The sequence below is a fragment of the Pristiophorus japonicus genome, chromosome 1 (assembly GCF_044704955.1).
Source record: "Pristiophorus japonicus isolate sPriJap1 chromosome 1, sPriJap1.hap1, whole genome shotgun sequence".
NCBI classification, from domain to species: domain Eukaryota; kingdom Metazoa; phylum Chordata; class Chondrichthyes; family Pristiophoridae; genus Pristiophorus; species Pristiophorus japonicus.
This window is the reverse complement of record NC_091977.1, coordinates 75,420,096-75,443,741: the sequence shown is the minus strand read 5'-3', so window position 1 is coordinate 75,443,741 and position 23,646 is coordinate 75,420,096. Positions and strand designations below refer to the sequence as shown.

Here is a 23,646-nt window from a genome sequence, read left to right as displayed (position 1 = left end):
CACCTTTTTTTTTTTCCTTCCCTGTCTTTCATGAATATCTTGTACCAAGGAATATTAAGTAGTTATCATATTCAAAGTTTGGGTACTGAAATTCCTCCATTTGGGTGATATACAGAGAACTGACCTTTCTGGCCTGTGGTACCCATATGAACCAGGTTGTGTAGAATGTTGGACTACATTATCCTGGAGTTTTGCTTAATTGTTGAACTGTCAAATTTGGAATATTTTACAAAACCTAAGAAATAGGAACCGGATTAGGCCATATGGCCCCTCGAGCCTGCTCTGCCATTCAATAAGATCATGGCAGATCTGATCATGGACTTAGCTCCACTTCCCTGCCTGCTCCCCATAATCCCTTATCGTTTAAGAAACTGTCTATTTCTGTCTTTAAATTTATTCAATGTCCCAGCTTCCACTGCTCTCGGAGGCAGTGAATTCCAGAGATTTACAACCCTCCTGAGAAGAAATTTCTCATCTACGTTTTAAATGGGCGGCACCTTATTCTAAGATTAGGCTCTCTAGTTCCAGTCTCCTTGATCAGTGGAAACATCTTCTCTGCATCCCCCTCATAATCTTATACATTTCAATAAGATCACCTCATTCTTCTGAATTCCAATGAGTAGAGGCCCAACCTACTCAACCTTTCCTCATGTATCAACCCCCTCATCCCTGGAATCAACGTAGTGAACCTTTTCTGAACTGCCTCCAAAGCAAGTATATCCTTTTGTAAATATGGAAACCAAAACTGCCTGCAGTATTCCAGGTGTGGCCTCACCATTACCCTGCACAACTGTAGCAAGACTTCCCTGCTTTTATACTCTATCCCCTTTGCAATAAAAGCCAAGATTCCATTGACCTTCCTGATCACTTGTATCTGCATATTATCCTTTTGTGTTTCATGCACAATTGCCCCCAGGTCCCACTTGCAATCTTTCTCTATTTAAATAATAACTTGTTCTTTGATTTTTTTTTTTCCTGCCAAAGTGCATGACCTCACACTTTCCAACATTATACTCCATGTGTCAAATGTTTGCCCACTTAGCCTGTGTGTCCTTTTGCAGATTTTAGCCATGGTACCTTTGATTGAATTTGATAGTCTGAGACAAATTGGACATGGACTGGTAAAACCTGCATGGGACAAGTATCCATTTTTGCTTTTGTTCTCGAAATATCTGTCAGTCCTCAGCAGCTGGAAAATTGTTACATGGATATAAGACATTCTTGAAGATACAACTTTTCAGATTTAAATTTCTATCCACAAATAAGCCCCACTGATCTCTTTGAAAGTCAAAGTATTCAAATCCCCAGAGTGGGAAATTGATTTTTTTTATTCAGCCAAGTAGCTGTCTTTTTTTTTTTCTTTTGAAGGAATAGGCCACGCAGGCATATTCCGAAAGCTCATAGGGACCAAGAACCTGACCTTAGAGGCAGCAGCATTGGTTGCACAGACATTCTTGGTAGGGGAAGAAGAAACGAGGTTGATTTACAATGCAGGTACGACAACTAACGAAATATCGGAACAAGAAGTTCACAGCACTAAACAAGCTGCTACCCCCACACACAGACAAAACCGGGAGAACAGGCTCTCGACAGCAGGCAGAAGCCATCAAGGGCCAAAGGAACGACCGTTCACACCTCATCAACCCACAATGTGAGCAATCAACTACAAACTGAGAAGCTCGAGATATCAGCCAGACGCAGCTCATTCTTTGGGAACTCTTTGAACAATGGAACAGGTATGTGCTGGAGGTGTGGGGTGGGAACTCAAGGAGATGTCGATTTCAGCAGGCTGTTTGCAGAAATTGTGAATATACAGGGCATTTGGCCCGCACGTGCAAAAAAAACGGCAGCTCGGCTGGTATACGAATCTGATGGGTCGGAAAGCGGACCAGAAGATGGTGGGGACAGTATCCGGGACACCGATGTAAAGCAGGCCGCTGCTCCTACAACAGGGTGCCTCCTAATAATGATGAGGGTCCTACTCAATGGGATATCTCAACATTTAGCTGGATACAGGAGCGAGTCAATCTCTCATGGGCGCTCAACAATTTGAACAACTGTGGCCGCATAAGAGACAGACCAAAACTCAAGGGAAGACACCAAACTAAGGACCGATACCAAAGAAATCGTACCAGTCCTTGGCAGCGCCAAACTCTCTGTCACACACAAAGGGACAGTGAACCGACTTCCCCTGTGGATTGCACTGCTGGGGAGATGCTGGCTGGCAAAACTAAACTGGAAATGGGATGATGTCCATGCCATGTCATTAGAGGAACGGACCTCCTGCTCAACAGTTATAAAGCAATTTGAACATCTCTTTCAGCCAGGTGTGGGCACTTTCAAAGGGGCCAAAGTCAAAATCTACATCACACAGGATGCTAGACCGGTCCATCACAAGGTCAGAGCTGTACCCTATGTGATGAGGGAAAAGATTGAACACAAACTAGACAGGCTTCTGCAGGAAGGCATTATATCACCTGTGGAATTTAGCGACTGGGCAAGACCATCGTCCCAGTCATGAAGCCTGATGGATCCGTACGAATCTTTTGAGGACTACAAATCTACCATAAACAGTCTCCCTACAGGACCAGTACCCGCTGCCCAGAGCGAAGGACTTATTTGCCACATTGGCTGGAGGTAAACTTTTCCCAAAATTAGACCTCACATCTGCATATATGATGCAAGAATTGACCGAGGAATCCAAGCTACTCACCACTATCAACACATATTGAGGCCTTTTCATGTACAATCGATGCCCATTTGGCATCAGGTCGGCAGCTGCTATATTCCAGCGCAACATGGAGTCTGCTCAAGTCCATCCCAGGGACGGTTGTATTTGAAGACGACTTACTTATCACTGGCAGGGACACCGACTCCCATCTCCGTAATTTGGAGGAAGTACTAAAGCGGTTGGATCGGGTAGGCCTACGAGTCAAGAAATCCAAGTGCCTGTTTCTTGCACCTGAGGCCGAATTTTTGGGCAGAAGGATTGCCGCTGATGGAATCTGCCCAACAGAGTCCAAAACAGAAGCAATTCGCCTGGCACCCAGGCCCCGGAATGTCTCAGAACTGCACGCCTTTCTCAGGCTACTCAATTACTTTGGGAACTTTATGCAGAACTTAAACACGCTGCTGGAGCCTCTCCACGTGCTGCTCAGGAAGGGGTGCGATTGGTTTTGTGGGGACGCCCAGGAACGCACCTTCAATAAGGCGCACAACCTTCTGTGTTCCAACAGTGTTTTGACTTTCTTTGACCCAGGTAAAAAGCTAGTTCTCACATGCGATGCGTCAGCGTATGGGGTCGGGTGCGTTTTGCAACATGTCATTAGTGTGGCAAATTACAACCCATAGCTTACGCCTCCAGGTCACTTTCGCGGGCGGAGCGCGGGTACGGAATGGTAGAGAAGGAGGCCCCCTCGTGTGTGTACGGTGTCAAAAAGTGCACAAATACCTTTTTCGGGGCCAAGTTCGTGTTAGAAACCGACCACAAGCCCCTCACGTCCCCCCTATCTGAGAGCAAGGCAATAAATGTCAACGCCTCGGCGCAAATTCAACGGTGGGCACTCATGCTGGCGTCCTACGACTATACCATAAGGCATAGACCAGGCACAGACAACTGTGCCGACGCGCTCAGCTGGCGACCATGGAAGGGTCTGACGAACAGGACTGATCGTCATGGCAATCAATGCCTTTGAGTCCACAGATTCGCCCATGACGGCTCGCCAAATCAGAGCCTGGACGGCCAGCGACCCCACGTTATCCTTAGTAAAAAGATGTGTCCTAACCGGTGATTGGGCAGAGGATCGCGATGCCTGCCCCGAGGAATTAAAACCCTTTCACAGGCACATGCATGAGCTATCACTACAAGCAGACTGCCTGATGTGGGGCAGCCGAGTAGTCATGCCTCTGCGAGGCAAAGAGGCATTTGTTCGGGAGCTCCACCGCGAGCACCCGGGGATCGTTCTCATGAGGGCCATAGCCAGATCCCACGTCTGGTGGCCTGGTATTGATGCGGACTTGGAGCTCTGCGTCCGAAGGTGCACCATTTGTGCCCAACTCAGCAATGCCCCCAGGGAGGCTCCTCTGAGCCCCTGGCCTACCAAACCGTGGTCGCGGCTGCACGTAGACTATGCGGGCCCATTCATGGGCAAAATGTTCGTCGTAGTTGTAGATGCATTTTCAAAGTGGATCGAATGCACCATTTTAAACTCGAGCACAACCTCCACCACTGGAGAGCCTCGCAACCATGTTTGCAACGCACGGAATCCCTGACACGTTGGTCAGTGACACTGGTCCGTGCTTCACCAGCGCAGAATTCCAAGATTTTATAATTGACCACGACATAAATCACATCAAGACGGCACCGTTCAAGCCGGCCTTCAACAGCCAGGCGGAGAGAGCAGTGCAAATCATTAAACAAGGCATGCTTAAAATCCAAGGTCCCACGCTGCAGGGTTGCCTGTCGCGACTGCTGCTGGCATACAGATCTCGTCCGCACTCACTGACTGGGATCCCCCCTGCGCAACTGTTGATGAAAAGGACTTTAAAAACAAGGCTCTCATTAATCCTCCCAGACATGCACGAAATCATTGAGGCAAAGACAATGACACAAATTCGAGGGGAGATGGCATGAGAGAGGGGACAAAGTGTTTGTACTAAATTATGGCAGGGGTCCCAAATGGCTTGCAGGGACAGTAACGGGCATGGAAGGAAACAGGCTACTGGTAGTACAAATGGACAATGGCAAAACCTGCCGGAGGCATGTAGACAAAGTCAAAAGCAGATTTACCAACAACACTGCGGAACCAGAGGCAGACTACAATGTGGAACTTGCACCACACCTGGTGGACAGACAGAGGGAACAACCTGAGGAAAGGGCAATCCCAACAGACAGCACAACCGAGTCAACAACAATCACACCAATCGAAACAGACAGCCTAGGCGAGATACCAGCAACCACACCACCTGAGACTGAACCTATAAAGACAATAAGACCTTGGGGGAGGGTGATGTCATGTATCTTACATTATTATATATAACTATCATAACATGCTATACATGACTGTAATAAGATATGACCTGTAACCACCAGCATACATTACCACCAGGGGTGCACTTGCAAGAGACAGGTATATAAGGACAGGTCTCAGGCAAGTGCAGCATTCCAGAGCTGTGAAATAAAGGTGCAGGTCCAGTGACCTTGACTTCACTACATGCCTCGTGTGAATCTGTACTGAGGGGACAGGACTTTACATCAAGAATTTGGGTTTGTGTACAGTTTGCACCTCGAGAACCACAAGGAAGATGGGACTCCTCTATAGCCCTTGGTCAACTACTTTCCTTAAGACTTTTTTAATTTTATAGATACAGAATGATACAGCAGAGGTGGGCATTCGGCCCATTATGCCAATGCCGGCTCTTTGGTAGAGCTATCAAATTAGTCCCACTCCCTGCTCTTGCCCCAAAGCCTTATAATTTTTTTTTCCCTTCAAGTATTTATCCAAATCCTGTTTTGAAAGTTATTATTGAATCTGCTTCCACATCCCTTTTTTAGGCAGTGCATTCCAGAACACGCATTCCAGAACACACTCCTGTGTAAATTTGTGTCCTCTGGTTACTGACCCTTCTGCCACTGGAAACAGCTTATCCTTATTTACTCTATCTAAAGCCTTCATGATTTTGAACACCTATCAAATCTCCTCTTAACCATCTCTTCTCTAAGGCGAACAATACCAGTGCTCGACAGAACTGAAGTTCCTCACCCTTGTTACCATTCTAGTAAATCTCTTCTGTCTTCTCTAAGAATTGAACACACTACTCCTAGCTGAAGCCTAGCCAATGTTATATGAAGGTTTAGCATAACTTCTCGTACTGTGCCTCTATTAATAAAACCAAGAATTCCATATACTTTAATAGCTTTCTCCACTTATCCTACCATCTTCATATTTGTGTACATATATACCCAGATGTCTCTTCCTGCAATGCTTTAAAATTGTACCTTTTTAGTTTATATTGCACCTCCTCGTTCTTCCTACCAAAATGATTCACTTCACATTTCTGTTAAATTTCATGGTGTCTGACCATGTCTGTTGTATTGTCCTTATTGTTTAATATATTATGAGTTTCGTGTCATCTCCACACTTGGAGTTATGTGTTGTATGTCGAAGTCATTAATATATATCAAAAAGAGCAGAGGTCTTAAAATCGACTGCTGGGGACACTGCTGTATACTTCCTTCTCTGTCTGGGAAAACAACTGTTCACCACTACTCTTTGCATTCTGTCCCTTAGTCAATTTTGTATACACGCTGTCCCTTTAATCCCATGAGCTTTAAATTTGCTAACAAGTCTATTATGTGGTACTCTATCAAATGCCTTTTGAAAGTCCATATACACTAACTACACTTCCTCCATCAACCCTCACCTTGCATTTCTTCAGTTCCCAGCCATCACACCACCTCCAGCCCGGTAGCTGTGATGACTTGTGGCTTGTCTCATTTAGTGTTCTTGCATTCCAGGATGCAACTTGTAACTTACTGTCCTTTTTAATGAAGGTTTAGTTGTTCTGGAGGTCAGCCCTCCATCAGGAGGGTGTCGTAACTCTATGGCTACTGCAGGTAGCTGCAGTCCACATGGTTTTGGCCAGTGATGCACCAAGTTTCAACCTTTGACCCGCGTGATGGGCAGTGAAGTGTGTTTTGATCAAGCATTCACGCGTTCCTTAATTTATAAATTCCCTGGTAGTCTCCTCTGTACAGGCAGATTCAGGCTGTTATGAAAGTACCTCCCTTGTGCTCCAATCAGGCTGAAGCGGCTGTTGTCAGATCAATTCTTGGCTTCGATCCTGCTGTCATTCACCATTGTTAATCAAGTATTAGTCGAACCTCTGCCTAGGCTAACTACTGATGTATGATGTTGACTGGTATCAGGATTTTTAAAGTTGGGGATTTCCTTCTCATGGCTAGGCATGTACTCCTGTGTGGGAAAAAATCATGCACCATTCTCACACAGAAGGGGTTTGCATTAGAGAATCGGGAGCCCTTGTGTCTTAAAAATCACACCCGCCTAAAATCCTCAAGTGTTCTGCATCGATGCATAGGCATCTTAGCATCTTGGTGGCATATGCTTCTACCAGCATTGTAAACTTGGTAATTAAGGAGAATTTCTCTGCAGCCCTGCAGTGTGGACAAATCCATCAGCACTGTTTGCCTCGGAGATTTCAGTGCCTCATCAGGAAGAGATGATCTGACTGCATAGCAGTGGTGAAGGCAATGAAAATACAGAATACTGTATTTGATTCTGCTAGATTCCATCCTTCAAAAAAAATGATTCGTGGTACTGAAGGAAAGACCTACATCGATGGACATGGTACTCTTTAATGATGGCCACACCAGAAAAGAGATCAATAATTGGGGAGTCAAAGATGGAAGGTAGTAACAAATCATCGAGTCTGCTGCAGCTCCAACCACTGATGTCTGCAAAAGATTGTCAACAAACTCGGTGCAAGTGCGTTTGTACATCGGCAAATTGAAGGATGAGCATTATCTGCAGGACTACCAAGAGGTATGAGGCACTACAGACTACCCTGGCAATAAAGCATGCAGTGGTCTAGAAAGCCTCCATTGGAAACTTGAAGGCATAATGAGTAGATAAGCCAAGAAATCTTTTGGTATCGTTGAGGAAAGGAGCTTGGCGCACACAGTGCGTGACCTGGATGTATACTGCACTTGTGGGGCAATGTGAAGGTAAACTCTATACTGGGCCTGTCAAAACATTTTTAGTGAACCAGGCAGAGCATCTATTGAAATATAAATGCACCAGAAATGCCTTTCAACACACTTGTGGGCATCGTTCATCAACCCCCACGTTCAGTCGAAGATTGTAATTGTCAGCTTATTAACTGCACTGGAGATGAAAGAGCTGGTTTGAAACCATCCTGAATCATCCTCTGAGGATCTCTGAAGCTCTGCGAGAAGCAGCAAATGAAGCCATTACCAGATCCCACAAGTAACTCATCCACCGAAGGTCATATTCCATTAAGAAACTCCAGAACAACTGGTTTCCCGGCAGATGTGGAATATCTACTAAGAAGCAGAGGTGTGCACTAAAGCCCAACATCAGTTGATTTGCAGTGCATAGGAGGAAGAAGTCATATTTTAAGATTAGAAGCGTGGAGGAGTAATCCCAATCTGATGTGGCAAAAGCAGAAAAAAACAAGTGGAAAGTATAGAGGAATCGCTCTCCTGCTTTTCCCAGGAAAAGCCTATGCGGCACAATTCTTGGAAGGATTAGATCTACTTTTAAGTGACGACCACAGCAGTGTGAATTCACGGCAGGCAGGTTCATAACCAAGGGTGCTTAACATCAATAACTTGTATTTATATAGCACCTTTTTAACATAGTAAAACATCCTAGGGCACTTCACAGGAGTGTTATAAAACAAAATTTGACACCGAGCCACAAGTTGGGGCAGATGACCAAAAGCTTCGTCAGAGGTAGGTTTTCAGGACTGCCTTTAAAGGAGGAAAACAAGGTAGAAAGGTTTAGGGAGCAAATTCCAGAGCTTGGGGCCTAGGCAGCTGAAGGCACAGTCACCAATAGTTGAGCAATTTTTAATCGAGGATGTTCGAGGCTAGAATTAGAGGAGCTCCAATATCATGTGGAGGTTGCATTCACAGACTTCTGTCCTTGTAGTGCTACAGATAGTAAATCTGGCACTGAGTATCCTTAAAGATGAGACTGAAGCATTAGCCCTTGAGCTCAACTGGCAGAAAACCAAAGTTCTTCAGTGTTACAAATCCTTCAGTTACCACCACTGAACAGTGCAACCTTAGATAGTTGACATTTCAAAAATGTTAGGAGTTTAATGCACAGCTCGAGTGTCTGAAAGAGAGGGACGTCTGTGAATAGAGATTGCTGGTGTGGGAGTGGTAAATTTGCTTGCATAAACTGATTTTATGCGAGTATACAAGCTTCATGCTTTGCATCTACATCTACAAGTTTAAGCAACAATTTTCACATGGGTCTTAACCTGTCCTGGTTAGTAATTTAATTTGTATTGGGAATTTGTAATGCCTAAATTTTGTTTGTACCTATGCTGGACCGCAAGCTGAAATAGTAGACATGTGCTAGTATAAGAAGTTTATTGTTTTTAAGGAAGCTAGGCATTTCAGTATTCAACCATAATTCAGGATCTGTGGAACATATTGGTCCTGAAATTCCGATGTCCTGGGTCCGGACCTGGGAAGGCAGCAGAAAAGTTGGGTTTTCAATGCGCAATGCACATGCACTGAAAATCGGCTTTTCCGATATGTCAAGTTTCTGGCTTGACAGGTCTCGGGCATATCTGGAGCGAGGACACTTGCAGGGCAAGATTTCTGATATTTACGATTATCTTGCCCTGCAAATGTCCTTTAAAATCTTGCGCCTGTGCCTGAAAAAGCAGGCGTATAGCCTACTTTTACAGGCGCATGTTTTTTTTTAAAAAATACATTTTAAAAGTTATAAAAACACTTTTTAAAAACCCTCCCCACTATGGTAAGTTTATTTTAAGGCTTTAATTTAAATTTTTTTTAAAAAAAGTCAGAAAATATATTTTTTTAATAAGCACTTTAATTTAAATGAGTTAAATATGTTGTTTTTTGTGTTTTGGGTGTTTGTGGGGTTTCTCATTCATAGTAAATAGGAGTTCCGGACTTACAGAACTCTATGAATGAGAAAATATACTAACCTGATTGGCTGCTGCCTCCAGCTCCTGGCCTGCTCACGTCCTCCACATGCACACGCTGCGACGTGCAGTCACGGGAGGCCTTGGGCTCGGAAATTCGAACGGGCGCAGCAGCAACAGGTATGTGCGCATCTTTTTTCCCTATTTCACTTGTTTGCCTCAATCGGAATTTCAGGCCCATTGTCATGAGCCAAGTAGCTTTTGAGCTCATTCTACTGGTGCAGTGGAAGACCATGTTTAAAACGGGTTTCTCTAGATCCAAAACTAAAATGTAACAGCCCCTGCCTTTTCCAAACAATCCCAAGCTTGGGATTGTGTAACCTTATGGTTACACAAAGCAAAGGTGGATTATTTCAGGTTCTCCACAAACCCCCCAAAGCAAGCATTTGTAAGGAATGTTCTAAGTAAAAGGATTTTCTGAAGGATGACTTGTACCATTATAAAGGTTGATACTAATTCAAAATCCAATTTGGCATGATCTGCCTTACTGTCTCCCAGGGCAAGCAGACTTGTTTTCAGGCTGAGCACTTTGATCAATTAGCTGGTGATTCTTGAGGGGGTCTAGAAATCTCCTGTTGCCTCTGCTATTTCAACACCCCAAAAGTCAGTGACCATGACAGTGACTGATGGAAAGTCCAGTGAAGAACTACATCTGATTAAGCTTTCAAGCAAATGGTGCATAAAATATTTTTTGGTCGCCACTAGTAATAGTCTGTCCTTTGTTTCGCAATATTCTTTTCTTTCACCTGGTTAAAATAAATTTTAAGCAAGTGATTCTTCTCTAGACAAGCGGTGCGTGGGCCAATCAAATTTGAGCCAGCAGACTAAAGCTTTATAGAATATGGAAAAATGCTTTTCGGGGTTCTTGTCAGATTATGGAAGGTTTTTTGGTTTAGCTCACGGTGATTTTTTTTTTGAAGATGGTAAGGCTTGGAATGCAGTTGTGAATTTGTGCTTTTAAATCAGGATTGAGTCTTGATTGAGAGCAATTTCACTTGGGGAATCTGTCAATTTAGCATTCACTCGAACTCTAGCAAAATCTAATGTGCAAGTACCTGTGTTCAAGTAATGGAGTTCCTCAGATGAAAGTATCTGCATGTCTACAACATCTAGATTAGTTCCCTTGCAGTAAGAATCAGATGAATTCATAATGGGGAACAAGGAAATGGCAGACCAAGTGAACAATTACTTTGGTTCTGTCTTCACTAAGGAAGACATGAATAACCTCCTGAAAATACTAGGGGATCGAGGGTCAAGCGAGAAGGGGAAACTGAGTGAAATCCTTTAGTCAGGAAATGGTGTTGGGGAAATTGAAGGGACTGAAGACCGATAAATCCCCAGGGCCTGATAGTCAGCATCCCAGAGTACTTAAGGAAGTAGCCCTAGAAATAGTAGATACCTTGGACATTATCCAACATTCCATGGACTCTGGATCATTTCTTATGGATTGGAGAGTAGCTAATGTAACCCCACTTTTTAAAAAAGGAGCGAGCGAGGAATCTGAGAATTATAGACCGGTTAGCCTGACATCAGTGGGGGGGGGGGGGGGGGGAAATGCTGGAATCAATTAAAGATGTAATAGTGCATTTGGAAAGCAGTGACAAGATCGGTCCAAGTCAGCATGGATTTATGAAAGGGAAATTATGCTCGACAAATCTTCTAGAATTTTGAGGATGTAACTAGTAGAATGGACAGGGGAGAACCAGTGGATATGGTGTAGTTGAACTTTCAAAAGGCTTTTGACAAGATCCCACAGGAGATTAGTGTGCAAAATTAAGGCACATGGTATTGGGGGTAATGTATTGACGTGGATAGAGAAATGGTTGGCAGACAGGAAGCAGAGTATGGGAATAAACTGATCCTTTTCAGAATGGCAGGCAGTGACTAGTGGGGTGCCGCAGGGTGCAGTGCTGGGACCCCAGCTAGTTATAATATACATTAATGATTTAGACGAAGGAATTGAATGTAGTATCTCCAAGTTTGCAGATGACACTAAGCTGCGAGGAGGATGCTAAGGGGCTGCAGGGGGACTTGGACAGGTTAGGTGAATGGGAAAATGCAAGGCAGATGCAGTATAATGTGAGGTTATCCACTTTGGTGGCAAAAACAGGAAGGCATCTGAATGATAGATTAGTAAAAGGGGAGGTGCAATGAGACCTGGGTGTCATGGTACATCAGTCATTGAAAGTAGGCATGCAGGTACAGCAGGCAGTAAAGAAAGCAAATGCCATGCTGGCCTTCATAGCTAGGGGATTTGAGTATAGGAGCAGGGAGGTCTTGCTGCAGGGCCTTGGTGAGACCACACCTTGAGTATTGTGTGCAGTTTGGTCTCCTAATCTGAGGAAGGATGTGCTTGCTATTGAGGGAGTGCAGCGAAGGTTCACCAGCCTGATTCCCGGGATGGCAGGATTGACAATATGAGGAAAGACTGGAAACGCTAGGCTAATACTCTCTCTAATTTAGAAGAATGAGAGGGGATCTCATAGAAACGTATCAAATTCTGACGGGACTGGACAGGTTAGATGCGGGAAGAATGTTCCCAATGTTGGAAGTCCAGAACCAGGGGACACAGTCTAAGGATAAGGGGTAAGCCATATAGAACTGATAAACTTTTTCACTCTAGAATTGTGAACTTGTGGAATTCTCTCCCACAAAGTTGTTGAGTCCAGTTTGTTGGACATATTCAAAAGGGAGTTAGATGTGGTCTGTACAGCTAAGAACAGTATGTTACAGAACCTACAAGGGAGCAAGCTATCTTAGATCTGGTCCTGTGTAATGAGACAAGAAGAATAAACGATCTAGTAAAAGATCCCCTCGGAATGAGTGATCACAGTTTGGTTGAATTTGTAATAAAGATTGAAGGTGAGGAAGTAGTGTCTCGAACGAGCGTACTATGCTTCAACAAAGGGGACTACAGTGGGATGAGGGCAGAGTTGGCTGAAGTAGACTGGAAACACAGACTAAACGGTGGCACAATTGAGGAACAGTGGAGGACTTTTAAGGAGCTCTTTCATAGTGCTCAACAAAAATATATTTGTGAAAAAGGAGGGTGGTAAGCGAAGGGATAACCAGCCGTGGATAACCAAGGAAATAAAGGAGCGTATCAAATTAAAAACCAATGCGTATAAGGTGGCCAAGGTTAGTGGGAAACTAGAAGATTGGGAAAATTTTAAACGACAGCAAAGAATGACTAAGAAAGCAATAAAGAAAGGAAAGATAGATTACGAAAGTAAACTTGCGTAAAACATAAAAACAGATAGTAAAAGCTTTTACCGATATATAAAACAAAAGAGTGACTGAAGTAAATGTTGGTCCCTTAGAAGATAAGGGGGATTTAATAATGGGAAATGTGGAAATGGTTGAGACCTTAAACAATTATTTTGCTTCGGTCTTCACAGTGGAAGACACCCAAACCATGCCAAAAATTGCTGGTCGTGGGAAGGGAGGACCTTGAGACAATCACTATCACTAGGGGGGTAGTGCTGGATAGGCTAATGGGACTCAAGGTAGACAAGTCCCCTGGTCCGGATGAAATGCATCCCAAGGTATTAAGAGCTGGCGGAAGTTATAAGCAGATGCATTCGTTATAATCTACCAAAATTCTCTGGACTCTGAGGAGGTACCAGCGGATTGGAAAGCAGCTAATGTAACGCCTCTGTTTAAAAGAGGGCAGACAAAAGGCAGGTAACTATAGGCCGGTTAGTTTAACATTTGTAGTCGGGAAAATGCTTGAAGCTATCATTATGGAAGAAATAGCGGGACATCTCGATAGGAATAGTGCAATCAAGCAGACGCAGCATGGATTCATGAAGGGGAAATCATGTTTAACTAATTTACTGGAATTCTTTGAGGATATAACAAGCATGGTGGATAGAGATGTACCGATGGATGTGGTGTATTTAGATTTCCAAAAGGCATTTGATAAGGTGCCACATGCAAGGTTACTGCAGAAGATAAAGGTATGTGATGTCAGAGGAAATGTATTAGCATGGATCGAGAATTGGCTGGCTAACAAAGCAGAGAGTCGGGATAAATGGGTCCTTTTCGGGTTGGAAATCGGTGGTTAGTGGTGTGCCACAGGGATCGGTGCTGGGACCACAACTGTTTACATTATACATAGAAGTGGGGACAGAGTGCAGTGTAACAAAATTTGCAGATGACACAAAGATTAGTGGGAAAGCTCCCCATAACCCTTAATTCCCTTATTGGTTAAAAATCTATCTGCGATTTGAATACATGGTGTAGAGGCCACAGGCTGCAAATAGATTTTGATAGATTCAGCGAATGGGCTAAGGTTTGGCAGATGGAATGCAAGGTTGGAAAATGTGAGGTCATCCACCTGGGGGGGGGGGGGGGCGGGGGGGGGGAAGAGAAACAGTAAAAGGGAATATTATTTGAATGGGGAGAAATTACAACATGCTGTGGTGCAGAGGGACCTGGGGGTCCTTGTGCATGAATCCCAAAAAGTTAGTTAGCAGGTGCAGCAGGTAATCAGGAAGGCAAATGGAATGTTGGCCTTCATTGCGAGAGGGTTGGAGTACAAAAGCAAAGAGGTCCTGCTGCAACTGTATAGGGTATTGGTGAGGCTGCACCTGGAGTACAGCGTGCAGTTTTGGTCACCTTACTTAATGAAGGATATACTAGCTTTGGAGGGGGTACAGAGACGATTCACTAGGCTTATTCCGGAGATGAGGGGGTTACCTTATGATAGATTGAGTAGACTGGGTCTTTACTCGGAGTTCAGAAGGATGAGGGGTGATCTTATAGTAACATTTAAAATAATGAAAGGAATAGACAAGATAGAGGCAGAGGTTGTTTCCACTGATCGGGGAGACTAGAACTAGGGGGCACAGCCTCAAAATACAGGGGAGCCAATTTAAAACCGAGTTGAGAAGGAATTTCTTCTCCCAGAGGGTTGTGAATCTGTGGAATTCTCTGCCCAAGGAAGCAGTTGAGGCTAGCTCATTGAATGTATTCAAATCGCAGATAGATTTTTAACCAATAAGGGAATTAAGGGTTATGGGGAGCGGGCGGGTAAGTGGAGCTGAGTCCACGGCCAGATCAGCCATGATCTTGTTGAATGGCGGAGCAGGCTCAAGGGGCTAGATGGCCTACTCCTGTTCCTAATTCTTATGTTATGTTCGTATGTAAAGGGATCAGGGGGTATGGAGAGAAGACTAGGGTGGGGTAATGAGGTTGAATGATCAGCCATGATCATATTGAATGGCGGTGCAGGCTCGAAGGGCCGAATGGTCTGCTCCTGCACCTATTTTCTGTTTCAGCTTTCCAGGCAACCGTTTGGGACCTGGAATATTAGGTCCTTCATTGAAACACATGTGAACTCATCCCTTTTTGGCGTGGAAGCAAGTCATCCTCGATTCGTGGGACCGCCGAAGAAGAGGAGACATTGGCTCCATTATTGAGCATGTGCAGCTGGGTTTCATTTGTAAATGGAGAAATTCCAGTGTAGTTCTTTCATACTTAATGGGCATCTAGCTCTCGACTATTTGCTGTGAAGTTTGCTCCCACTGGACTGCAAAGAGTTATTTGGCTCAAATGTGCTAATCTAGAGAAAAGTATCTAGGCACAACATTGTATACACATCCTGGGGTTGAATGCACATCTGCACAGGTTGCCTGATGTAAGTACATGTGAGACTGTTACAGCTAAACCTGCTCAATCAATACCAGCTGTTAATCAGGGATGGGTTCAGTCTGGACCATTTGAGCCATCTTTAATTTAAAAATAGGTTATTGAAATATTTTATTTTGCAAACCCAAGTTGTAATAATTCTGTAGCAGTAGTCTTGACAGCTTTGCAGGAGTACTTGATAGTTTCTTGGTTCACTGGAAAGGTTTAATATAACTTCTCCCCTATTATCCTGTCGCCCCCTACTGCTTGAGATCTCTGGTCCTCCGGACCAGATGTGGTTCAGCAACTCGCAAGGTTTCCAAATGCAGCATGGCATCTTGGTCATGTGGTATCTAGGAAAATGTCGATCTTGTCGCAACATCAGATTTTTCCACTGGTGCCTATTCCTGTCCTAACAGCATCTATAAATGCAACAGATCAGGGATTTCAAGTTTGTATCTACTGGCAATATTGAATTATCCATAACTGGAACTTTAGTTAAACACCTGTGTCCAGATTCAAGGAAAATGCCTGAAAGCTTAAATCTTTTTTGCCAACCAACTCCCATTTGCTGTTTCAGATTAGTCCTGACCAAGCTTATCTAACTGCAGTACTGCAATCTGGATTTCCATATTTTAAAATTTAGTGTTACACCTAACCCTTTGATCTGATAAGCAACTGTATGTGTTGGGAGATGGACCTCAGCCCACCTTGGCACACTTGTCATTTTGGTAAACAGTTTGACACCTGTCTCAAATCTCAACTATTTTATGTAAGCAAACTTATCACTGGCATTTGTATTGCCATCTGGACTGAGCGAGTCTTAAAATGTCTGAAAGTCTTTGCACTAGTGGTATAATCCTATTATGTGGAGGTAGAATAAATATATATGGCCTAATTTGCAATAAATATGGTCTTATTTCAAAAGAAATTCAGCTTCCATGTACAAAGCTTTTGAAACTAGCTCCATTTCATGCCTTGTCACTTACTCTCCAGCCTAAGCCTGATCAAAGGTTTAATTCAGGAGGCCTTTTGTGTAACTGAATGAGATCACCTGACACTGGGCATACAAGGGTGCTAATTTCTTAATGTATCCTTAAGTGTTTCTCCTCTTCCTCTTCCTCCTCCCCCACTCCTGTGAGCATAATGGTAAGTCTTGTTTGAAGGTGGATGCTGAAATACTTTCAAAGTCAAGACCTTGTGATATCCTCAGTTTATAAAGTCTGCTCAATAACGCACCACGATGCTTTGATTACCAGATGTTTTGATGGCTTAAAATATTTGCATGCATTTGAAGCTGAGATGTCGTCGTCTTTCTGCAATGAATACAAATCTAATATTTTGAGGGGTGGGAGGGGTGGCTTTGTTTTATACACAACTGAATTGCAAAATGTATTTCTTGCAGGTTGGACAATCTTCTAAATATGGCTTATGGCGTCAAGAGGTAATTGTCTCTATACTTTCCAGTGATTTTGATTGAGGCTAATTTTTCCTAATGCTATTTATAAATTGCAATCCTTAAGTCTGTCTTTGGGGGAGAAAATCAGTAGTTTAAGGTTAAATTACTCTTAAACTAAAAACAGAATACTGGATTCTTAGCACTAATTTCAATTTTCGATTGATGACTAATTTTTAGATTTATGAATCACTTCTCAATTCGGTTGGGTGAAATGGGTTTACCAGTTTGTAATAAAACTAGTATTTAAATGAGCAGATCCTTTTTCATATTCAGTGCTGATTTTCCTGCAACTTTTAAGAGTTCAATGTAAATTTTACATTGACATTTTTCTAACCACAAATTTCAACAACTACTTGTATTTATATAGCGCCTTTAACACAGTAAAACATCCCAAGGCGCTTCGCAGGAGTGTTATAAGCCAAACATTTGACACCGAGCCACATAAGAAATTGCGGTATGTGACCAAAAGCTTGGTCAAAAAGGTAGGTTTTAAGGGGCGTCTTAAGGAGGTGGAGAGGTTTAGGCAGAGACTTCGAGAGCTTGAGTCCTAGGCAGCTGAAGGCACGGTCACCAATGGTTGAGCGATTTATAATCAGGGATGCTCGAGGGCACAGAGGAGCACAGATATCTCCGGGGTGGTGGTGAGGGTTTAAGCTGAGTTTTGGATGACTACATAGAGTAAAATGTGGGAGGCCATCCAGAAGTGCTTTGGAGTAGTCAAGTCTAGAGGTAACAAAGGCATGAATGGATGAGGGTTTCCGCAGTAGATGAGCTGAGGCGGGGTGGAAATAGGCAGTTTGTTATGCTGCGACTATGTGGTCGGCATCTAATTTCAAGGTCAAATGACATCAAGGTTTCAAACAGTCTGGTTCAGCCTCACCGATGCTAGGGAGAGGGATGGAGTCGGCTAGGGAACGGAGTTTGTGGCGGGGACCAAAGACGATGGCTTCAGTCTTCCCAATTAATTGGAGAAAATTTCTGCTCATCCAGTACTGGATGTCGGACAAGCAGTCTGACAACTTAGAGATCGTGGAAGGGTCGAGAGAAGTGGTGCTGAGGTAGAGCTGGGTGTTGTCAGTATCCATGTGGAAACTGACGCCATGTTTTCAGATGTCACCAAGGGGCAACATATAGATGAGAACGAGATTGGGGGGGGGGCGAAGAGGGAAGAGAACGAGAGAGGGGATGTATTCTTGGGGGACCCCAGAGGTAATGATGCGGGAGTGGGAAGAGACGCCATTGCAGGTGATTTTCTAGATGGAGTGGTCGACCATGTCAAGGGCTGCAGATAAGTTGAAGGACGAGGAGGGGATAGTTTACCTGTCAGTCACAAAGGATGTCATTTGTGACCTTTTTGAGAGCTGTTTTGGTATTGTGGCAGGGGTGGAAACCGAATTGAAGGGATTAAAACATTGAGTTGCGGGAAAGATGGATGCGGATTTGAGAGGCGACAAGTTCAAGTACTTTGGAGAAGAAAGGGAGGTTGGAGATGGGGTGGTAGCTTGCAATGACCGTGGGGTCCAGGGTTTTTTTTGAGGGGTGATTACAGTAGATTTGAAGGAGAGGGGGACAGTACCAGAGGAGAGAGAGAATCATTAACAATGTCAGCTAACATGGGAGCCAGAAAAGGAAGTTGGGTGGTCAGCAGTTTGGTGGAAATAGGGTCGAGGGAGCGGGTCTCATGGGAGAGATAAGCATGGGGAGAGCGGAGAGAAACTGAAAAGATGCGAGTTCAGCGCTAGAGTGGGGTACAACCTTGGACGGAGTTTGGCCCGGTGGGGAAGGAAGGGAAGTGGCAGAGGCAGCTGATCGGATGGTCTCCATGTTGGAGACGAAGTCCATGAGCTCCTCGCACTTGCTGGAGGAGAGGGGGTTAAGAAAACCATTGGCTGTCGAGAATAGTAGCCGGGGGTTATCTTTGCATTCCAGAATGATCTTGGAATAGTGAGCAGTTTTGGCAAACCAGAGTAGGACCCGATAATGCTTTGTGGTCCAGCCAGATCTGGTGGCGAATAGCTAAACCAGTTGTTCGCCACATCCATTCAAGTCTGCGTCCCTTGGACTTGAGCGAATGAAGTTCAAATTCTATTTGAATTTTAATTGGGCTCCAATTGCTCTGTTCATTTTAAGCACTCAAACATATTGTTGAAAAATTTTTGAGCAATTGTGCTGAACATTTTTTTTTAAAGTTAAACTTAACCAATTGTATTGTCTGCCATGATAGATGAATCGTCTGCAAAGTAAAAATATCATTCAAGTCTGTTGCATAGTTGGATATAGTTTGCATTAAAAAAACAAGTAATTTGAAATGTGTGGTTAAATAGTGAAAATATAGAGCTTTTTGTGTTATGTACTCCAGTGTAAAGTGTCTCTTTCTTTTCAATGTCAACTTTGTAGTAATGTATGAGGATCTATTATAGCTGCTTATTTTTGGCAGGTTTTCACCAATGACCATTGATGGAATGACCAGTTTGGCAGGCATCAATATCCCTGGGCATGCTGGAACAGGCTGGTGTATCTTTGTTTACAATTTAGCACCTGATGCAGATGAGAGTATTCTTTGGCAAATGTTTGGACCATTTGGTGCAGTGACCAATGTGAAAGTCATCCGTGATTTTAACACAAACAAGTGTAAAGGCTTTGGATTTGTGACTATGACCAACTATGATGAAGCAGCCATGGCAATTGCCAGCTTAAATGGATACCGTCTAGGGGACAGAGTACTGCAGGTCTCCTTCAAAACCAACAAAACGCACAAAGCCTAATGTGTAACATAACTGTTATATAGCTGTTCAAAAAGACATGTTAAAGCAAAACTTTATATACTAGTGCAAAGACTTTGTAAGTCAGTGTTAAGACAGAAGTATGACTATTCAGCATCCTAAGAATGAGAGGGTTTTATATTGCTGGTAACTTTGCATTAAATCTTCTTTCATAGCTTTTATGTTTTGAAAATAGACGAGGTGCAGGTTTTTTTTTTACCTGTCACAAACATTCTAGTACCTCCTTTTGAAGGAGGTGGACTTTTAAAAGAAACTGTTTCAGCTGAAGGAAGAAAGACTCCTAGATTTTTACACAACTGCCTTGAAACAGTACATAAAGTGAATTTGTGAGGCTTTGTTTCTTTTTCCTTTTTTTAAAAGAAAATATATTTTGGTCAAGTATTTGATTTGCCTTTAAATTCATTGCATTTAAGTGATCAGTTTCAAAGAAATGTTGGTTTACATTTGTTTTCTTTATTTACATGTTAAGTAAAGTTTTATTTTGATAAGATTTTCGATTGGGAAAGGGTGGGCTGCAATTATACCTTATTATTGTAAGATTCTTGGAAAAACTTTTTTTTTCGTAACAGTACCTTGCCAAAGAGAGAGAGCCTCTTTGCTGAAGTGGGTTTAAAAAAAAAAGCATCTATTTTTATAAAAGAAATTTGGAGAAACTTTTTACAGGACCTGGAACAAATATTTTGACTTGGTTACTTTGAGAATCTCTTCATAAGACATCTAGTGAGCTTTTGAAAAATTAAAACCAGGAAATTTCCAGTGGCTGGCATTTATTGGAAAGACTTGTGGTGTAGAGATTATCTTGAAGACCTTTGTATTACCAAGATGTAAAACCAGTGGGCACTGTGGGTTTCATTTGTATAATCAGTGGATCATCCTGGTTATTTGTGGCAAAACGGCTCACATTTAATTGTGATTTCAAGAATTAAAAAGAGGCTTAACATTGAGACAGTGCATGCAAATATATCAATTATTGAAAATTGGGGGAAATGTGTTCTTCCTGAAAGTATTCCCTTCTGTTAAAGCTCAAGGTGTTTAGTGATGTACACTCTCCTGCTGTATTGTCTGTGCTGGAATTGGGTGGAAAAAATGATTGGATTTGCTTTGCAATACAGATTTCAAAGCAGTCGGAATAAATTTAGAAAATGCAAAAGTATAATAGACTGCACCTGAGCATTGTGTAATGTAAATAAGTCCTTGTGTTATGGACCTTTTCTGCTTTTTGTTTTTGACTACATGCCAAGTGCTGTTAAAAGAACCTGAATGCTTTGTATGTTTTTTGTTTCTTGTAGACTGCATTAACATTACTTGAAGTTTACTTGTTTTGTTGTCCTAATGACCAGAATTGCAGTGCATCAGATTTGTTTGTTGTTGGTCTGTAGATAGTCTTGTTGCAGCTCTTTAAAACTATAGCGACACTGCTTTTGTTATATATGCATTTGTGGTACAATGGGTAAAGCCACAGTTTGAAGAAATATGCTTACATTTTCATACTAAAAAGGAAGATATCCTGTTGAAACGTTAAAGTAAATTTGCAATTAATGCTTAAATCACTATGGGGAAATATAGCAGTTCTTTATCATAACAGGAATAAATTTGAAAAACTCTATTTTCAGAGAAGCATCTAGCTTAACTTATTCTTCTAAGAACAAATTGGTTGTGGAATTGCTGTCCTCGACCAGGTGCACTGATAACTGTAGTTAAATGTCCTGCTTTGTGTAAACTGAAATGCTCATGTGCTCTTCCCCTTAGAACAAGCAATGTGCTATGCATAACATAGTTGTACATTTATCTTTGCTATTGCTTTTGAATACTGTAGTTATAAATTCTCAGCCTAGTTGAAGTACATATACTGTGAAGCACGTGGAAGTGTGCACCCATGTTTTCATGCTAACCCACTCAATGCTGTCATCTCGAACTAATCATTTTAGGCCTTGCACAAAAAGGTTGCAAAAGAGCCCATGTGCAGTTTTTTTTTAAAAACTTTCAATTAAACATAAGGACAGTAGTTAACATGAATGTTCTAGCCTATAGCCTGTTTGTAGCCTAGTCAAATACAGCAAATTAGTGGGAAAGCATGTGAATTGGTTTTCACTTTACGATGTTTATCATAGCACTTAATAAAATGTAAGTCTGTATTTATTTGAAGTTGTAAAGTATGACTAAATTTACATCAGTTGAATAGAATGTATGTTCTTTTGAGTATTTAAGAGGCTGTACATGTTTCTTTCCTTATATTGTGTTTGGATCATTTGTACTTTTTCATGTTCAGTACATCAATAAACAAAAGTTGAAGGGAAATAAAGCTTGTTTTAAGGTTCAGTACACCTAACTATTGGGTTTTGAACCCAGCTTTTTATTTGACTAGCATGTGGAATTGGGGAAAAGGAGATTTAGAATTGAATATCTTGTAACTAGATAATGTTCCAGAGAGCAAGGTTGCAGTTTAATTGCTGCACTTCTCATTTAGTCTGGCATAAATACAGGAATGTGTCTTATTGATGAGGAGTCTTCACGTTGAAATGATTTGAAATCAAAGCAATACACTGAATTGTATGAAATTATGTCTGGGTGCTTGCACTACAGTGAGCCCATATAAAGTACCTGTTTTGTACAAACTTAACTGCTGGTAGGTGGAGGGGTTTAATTTTACATATGATATGGATCATGGAAATTTGCTAAATGTAATTCTAAATTATAGGTGGTGTAAATATTATGCTTGATACAATTGACTTTATAAAAAAAAAGTACAACTACTTGTCCAACTTCAGCTTCTGCAAGACCAAAGCCATCCTGTTTAGCTCTTGCCAAAAACTCCACACCATAGCTCCCAAATCCATTCCTCCTTGGTTGCCCAATCCCCTTGTCCCACAGCTCAGTGTCTGATTATTTGCACTAGGTGCTCTTATGTTGAAGACACTACAGGAATACAGGTTGTTGATTCTCATACTGATAGAAATCTAGTAAAAAATCCTATAGCCCTTTTTTGAAAACACTTTTTTGGAAGAACGCAGGTTTTCCCCATCTTCAAACTTTTGGAAATATGCTTTAAAATACTATTTCCAGAATTTTTTTTATTCCTTTCTGACTTTTCATGTAGGTTTGATATTGAGTTTGTTTCAAAACATGTTTAGACATGGTGGGATTGCAGTTGGGGGAGGTAAAATCTGTTCAACTTTGGCATGCTTGATTCAGGTTGTTTGCAATGATTTCAGCCATCTATCCTGCACTGGCTGACTTTACGTGCTTGCAGCATTGCATGTTGAATTAATTGGTTTTGGAACGGTCTAGAAGAAATAATTTTAAAAATTGATTTGAAGATGTTTAGTGTAGGATCTTAGTGAAAAGTGTGAACAATATCACAGGTGGACCTGAGCAACTCAACGCAGGCAGAATTTGAGTGTGACGTCAGTAAGAAACCTAAAATAATGTCTGCACAAGAGGAGGAGCTAATTGGTGAGTAGCTGGTGAGTTTTTTTTTAAAGTTCATAGTTATTAAACAGAGGCATGGCAGGACAGTTCAGTCCCACAAAGTGTGCATCCTGTGCCATGTGGGAACTCCAGAGCACTTCCGTCAGTGTCGTCAGCTGGAGTTGCTCGAGCTGAGAGCTTCGTGGATAGCCATTTCAGGTGGTGGTCACCCCGCAGCTCGAGTATGCTGCCAGAGAGGGAATGGGTGACCGCCAGACAGATCAGGAGGACCAGGCAGGAAGTACAGGAGTCACCGGAGTGCATCTTGCTCTCCAACCAGTATCCTGTTCTGAGTACTGGTGAGGGCGATGGTTCCTCTGGGGAATACAGCCAGAGAGAAATCCACCGCCCCACAGATGGCTCAGCTGTACAGAGGAGAGGGAAAGAAAGAAAAGTGAGCGAGCAATAGTGGTAGGGGATTCGATAGTTATGGGAGCAGACCGGCATTTCTACTGTGCAGACGTGACTCCAGAATGGTATGTTGCCTCCCTGGTGCCAGGGTTAAGGATGTCTGAGGGGTGGAGGGTGAACAACCAGAGGTTGTGGTCCATATCCGTACCAACGACATAGATAGAAAGA

At 42.6% G+C, this 23,646-nt stretch overlaps 1 protein-coding gene across 7 annotated transcripts in view; it reads left to right on the top strand.

Annotated features, from left to right (window-relative positions):
- The window catches only part of LOC139264501 (ELAV-like protein 2), a 145,717-nt gene extending 123,828 nt beyond the window's left edge, over window positions 1–21,889 (top strand). For all 7 annotated transcript variants that reach the window (XM_070881119.1, XM_070881109.1, XM_070881092.1 and 4 more), the window contains 2 exons: window positions 16,763–16,801; window positions 19,254–21,889. In XM_070881119.1, the coding sequence (XP_070737220.1) occupies window positions 16,763–16,801; window positions 19,254–19,581 (367 nt within the window). In that variant the 3' untranslated portion in view covers window positions 19,582–21,889. The remainder of the gene's footprint in view (window positions 1–16,762; window positions 16,802–19,253) is intronic.
- The last annotated feature ends 1,757 nt before the right edge of the window (window positions 21,890–23,646 follow it).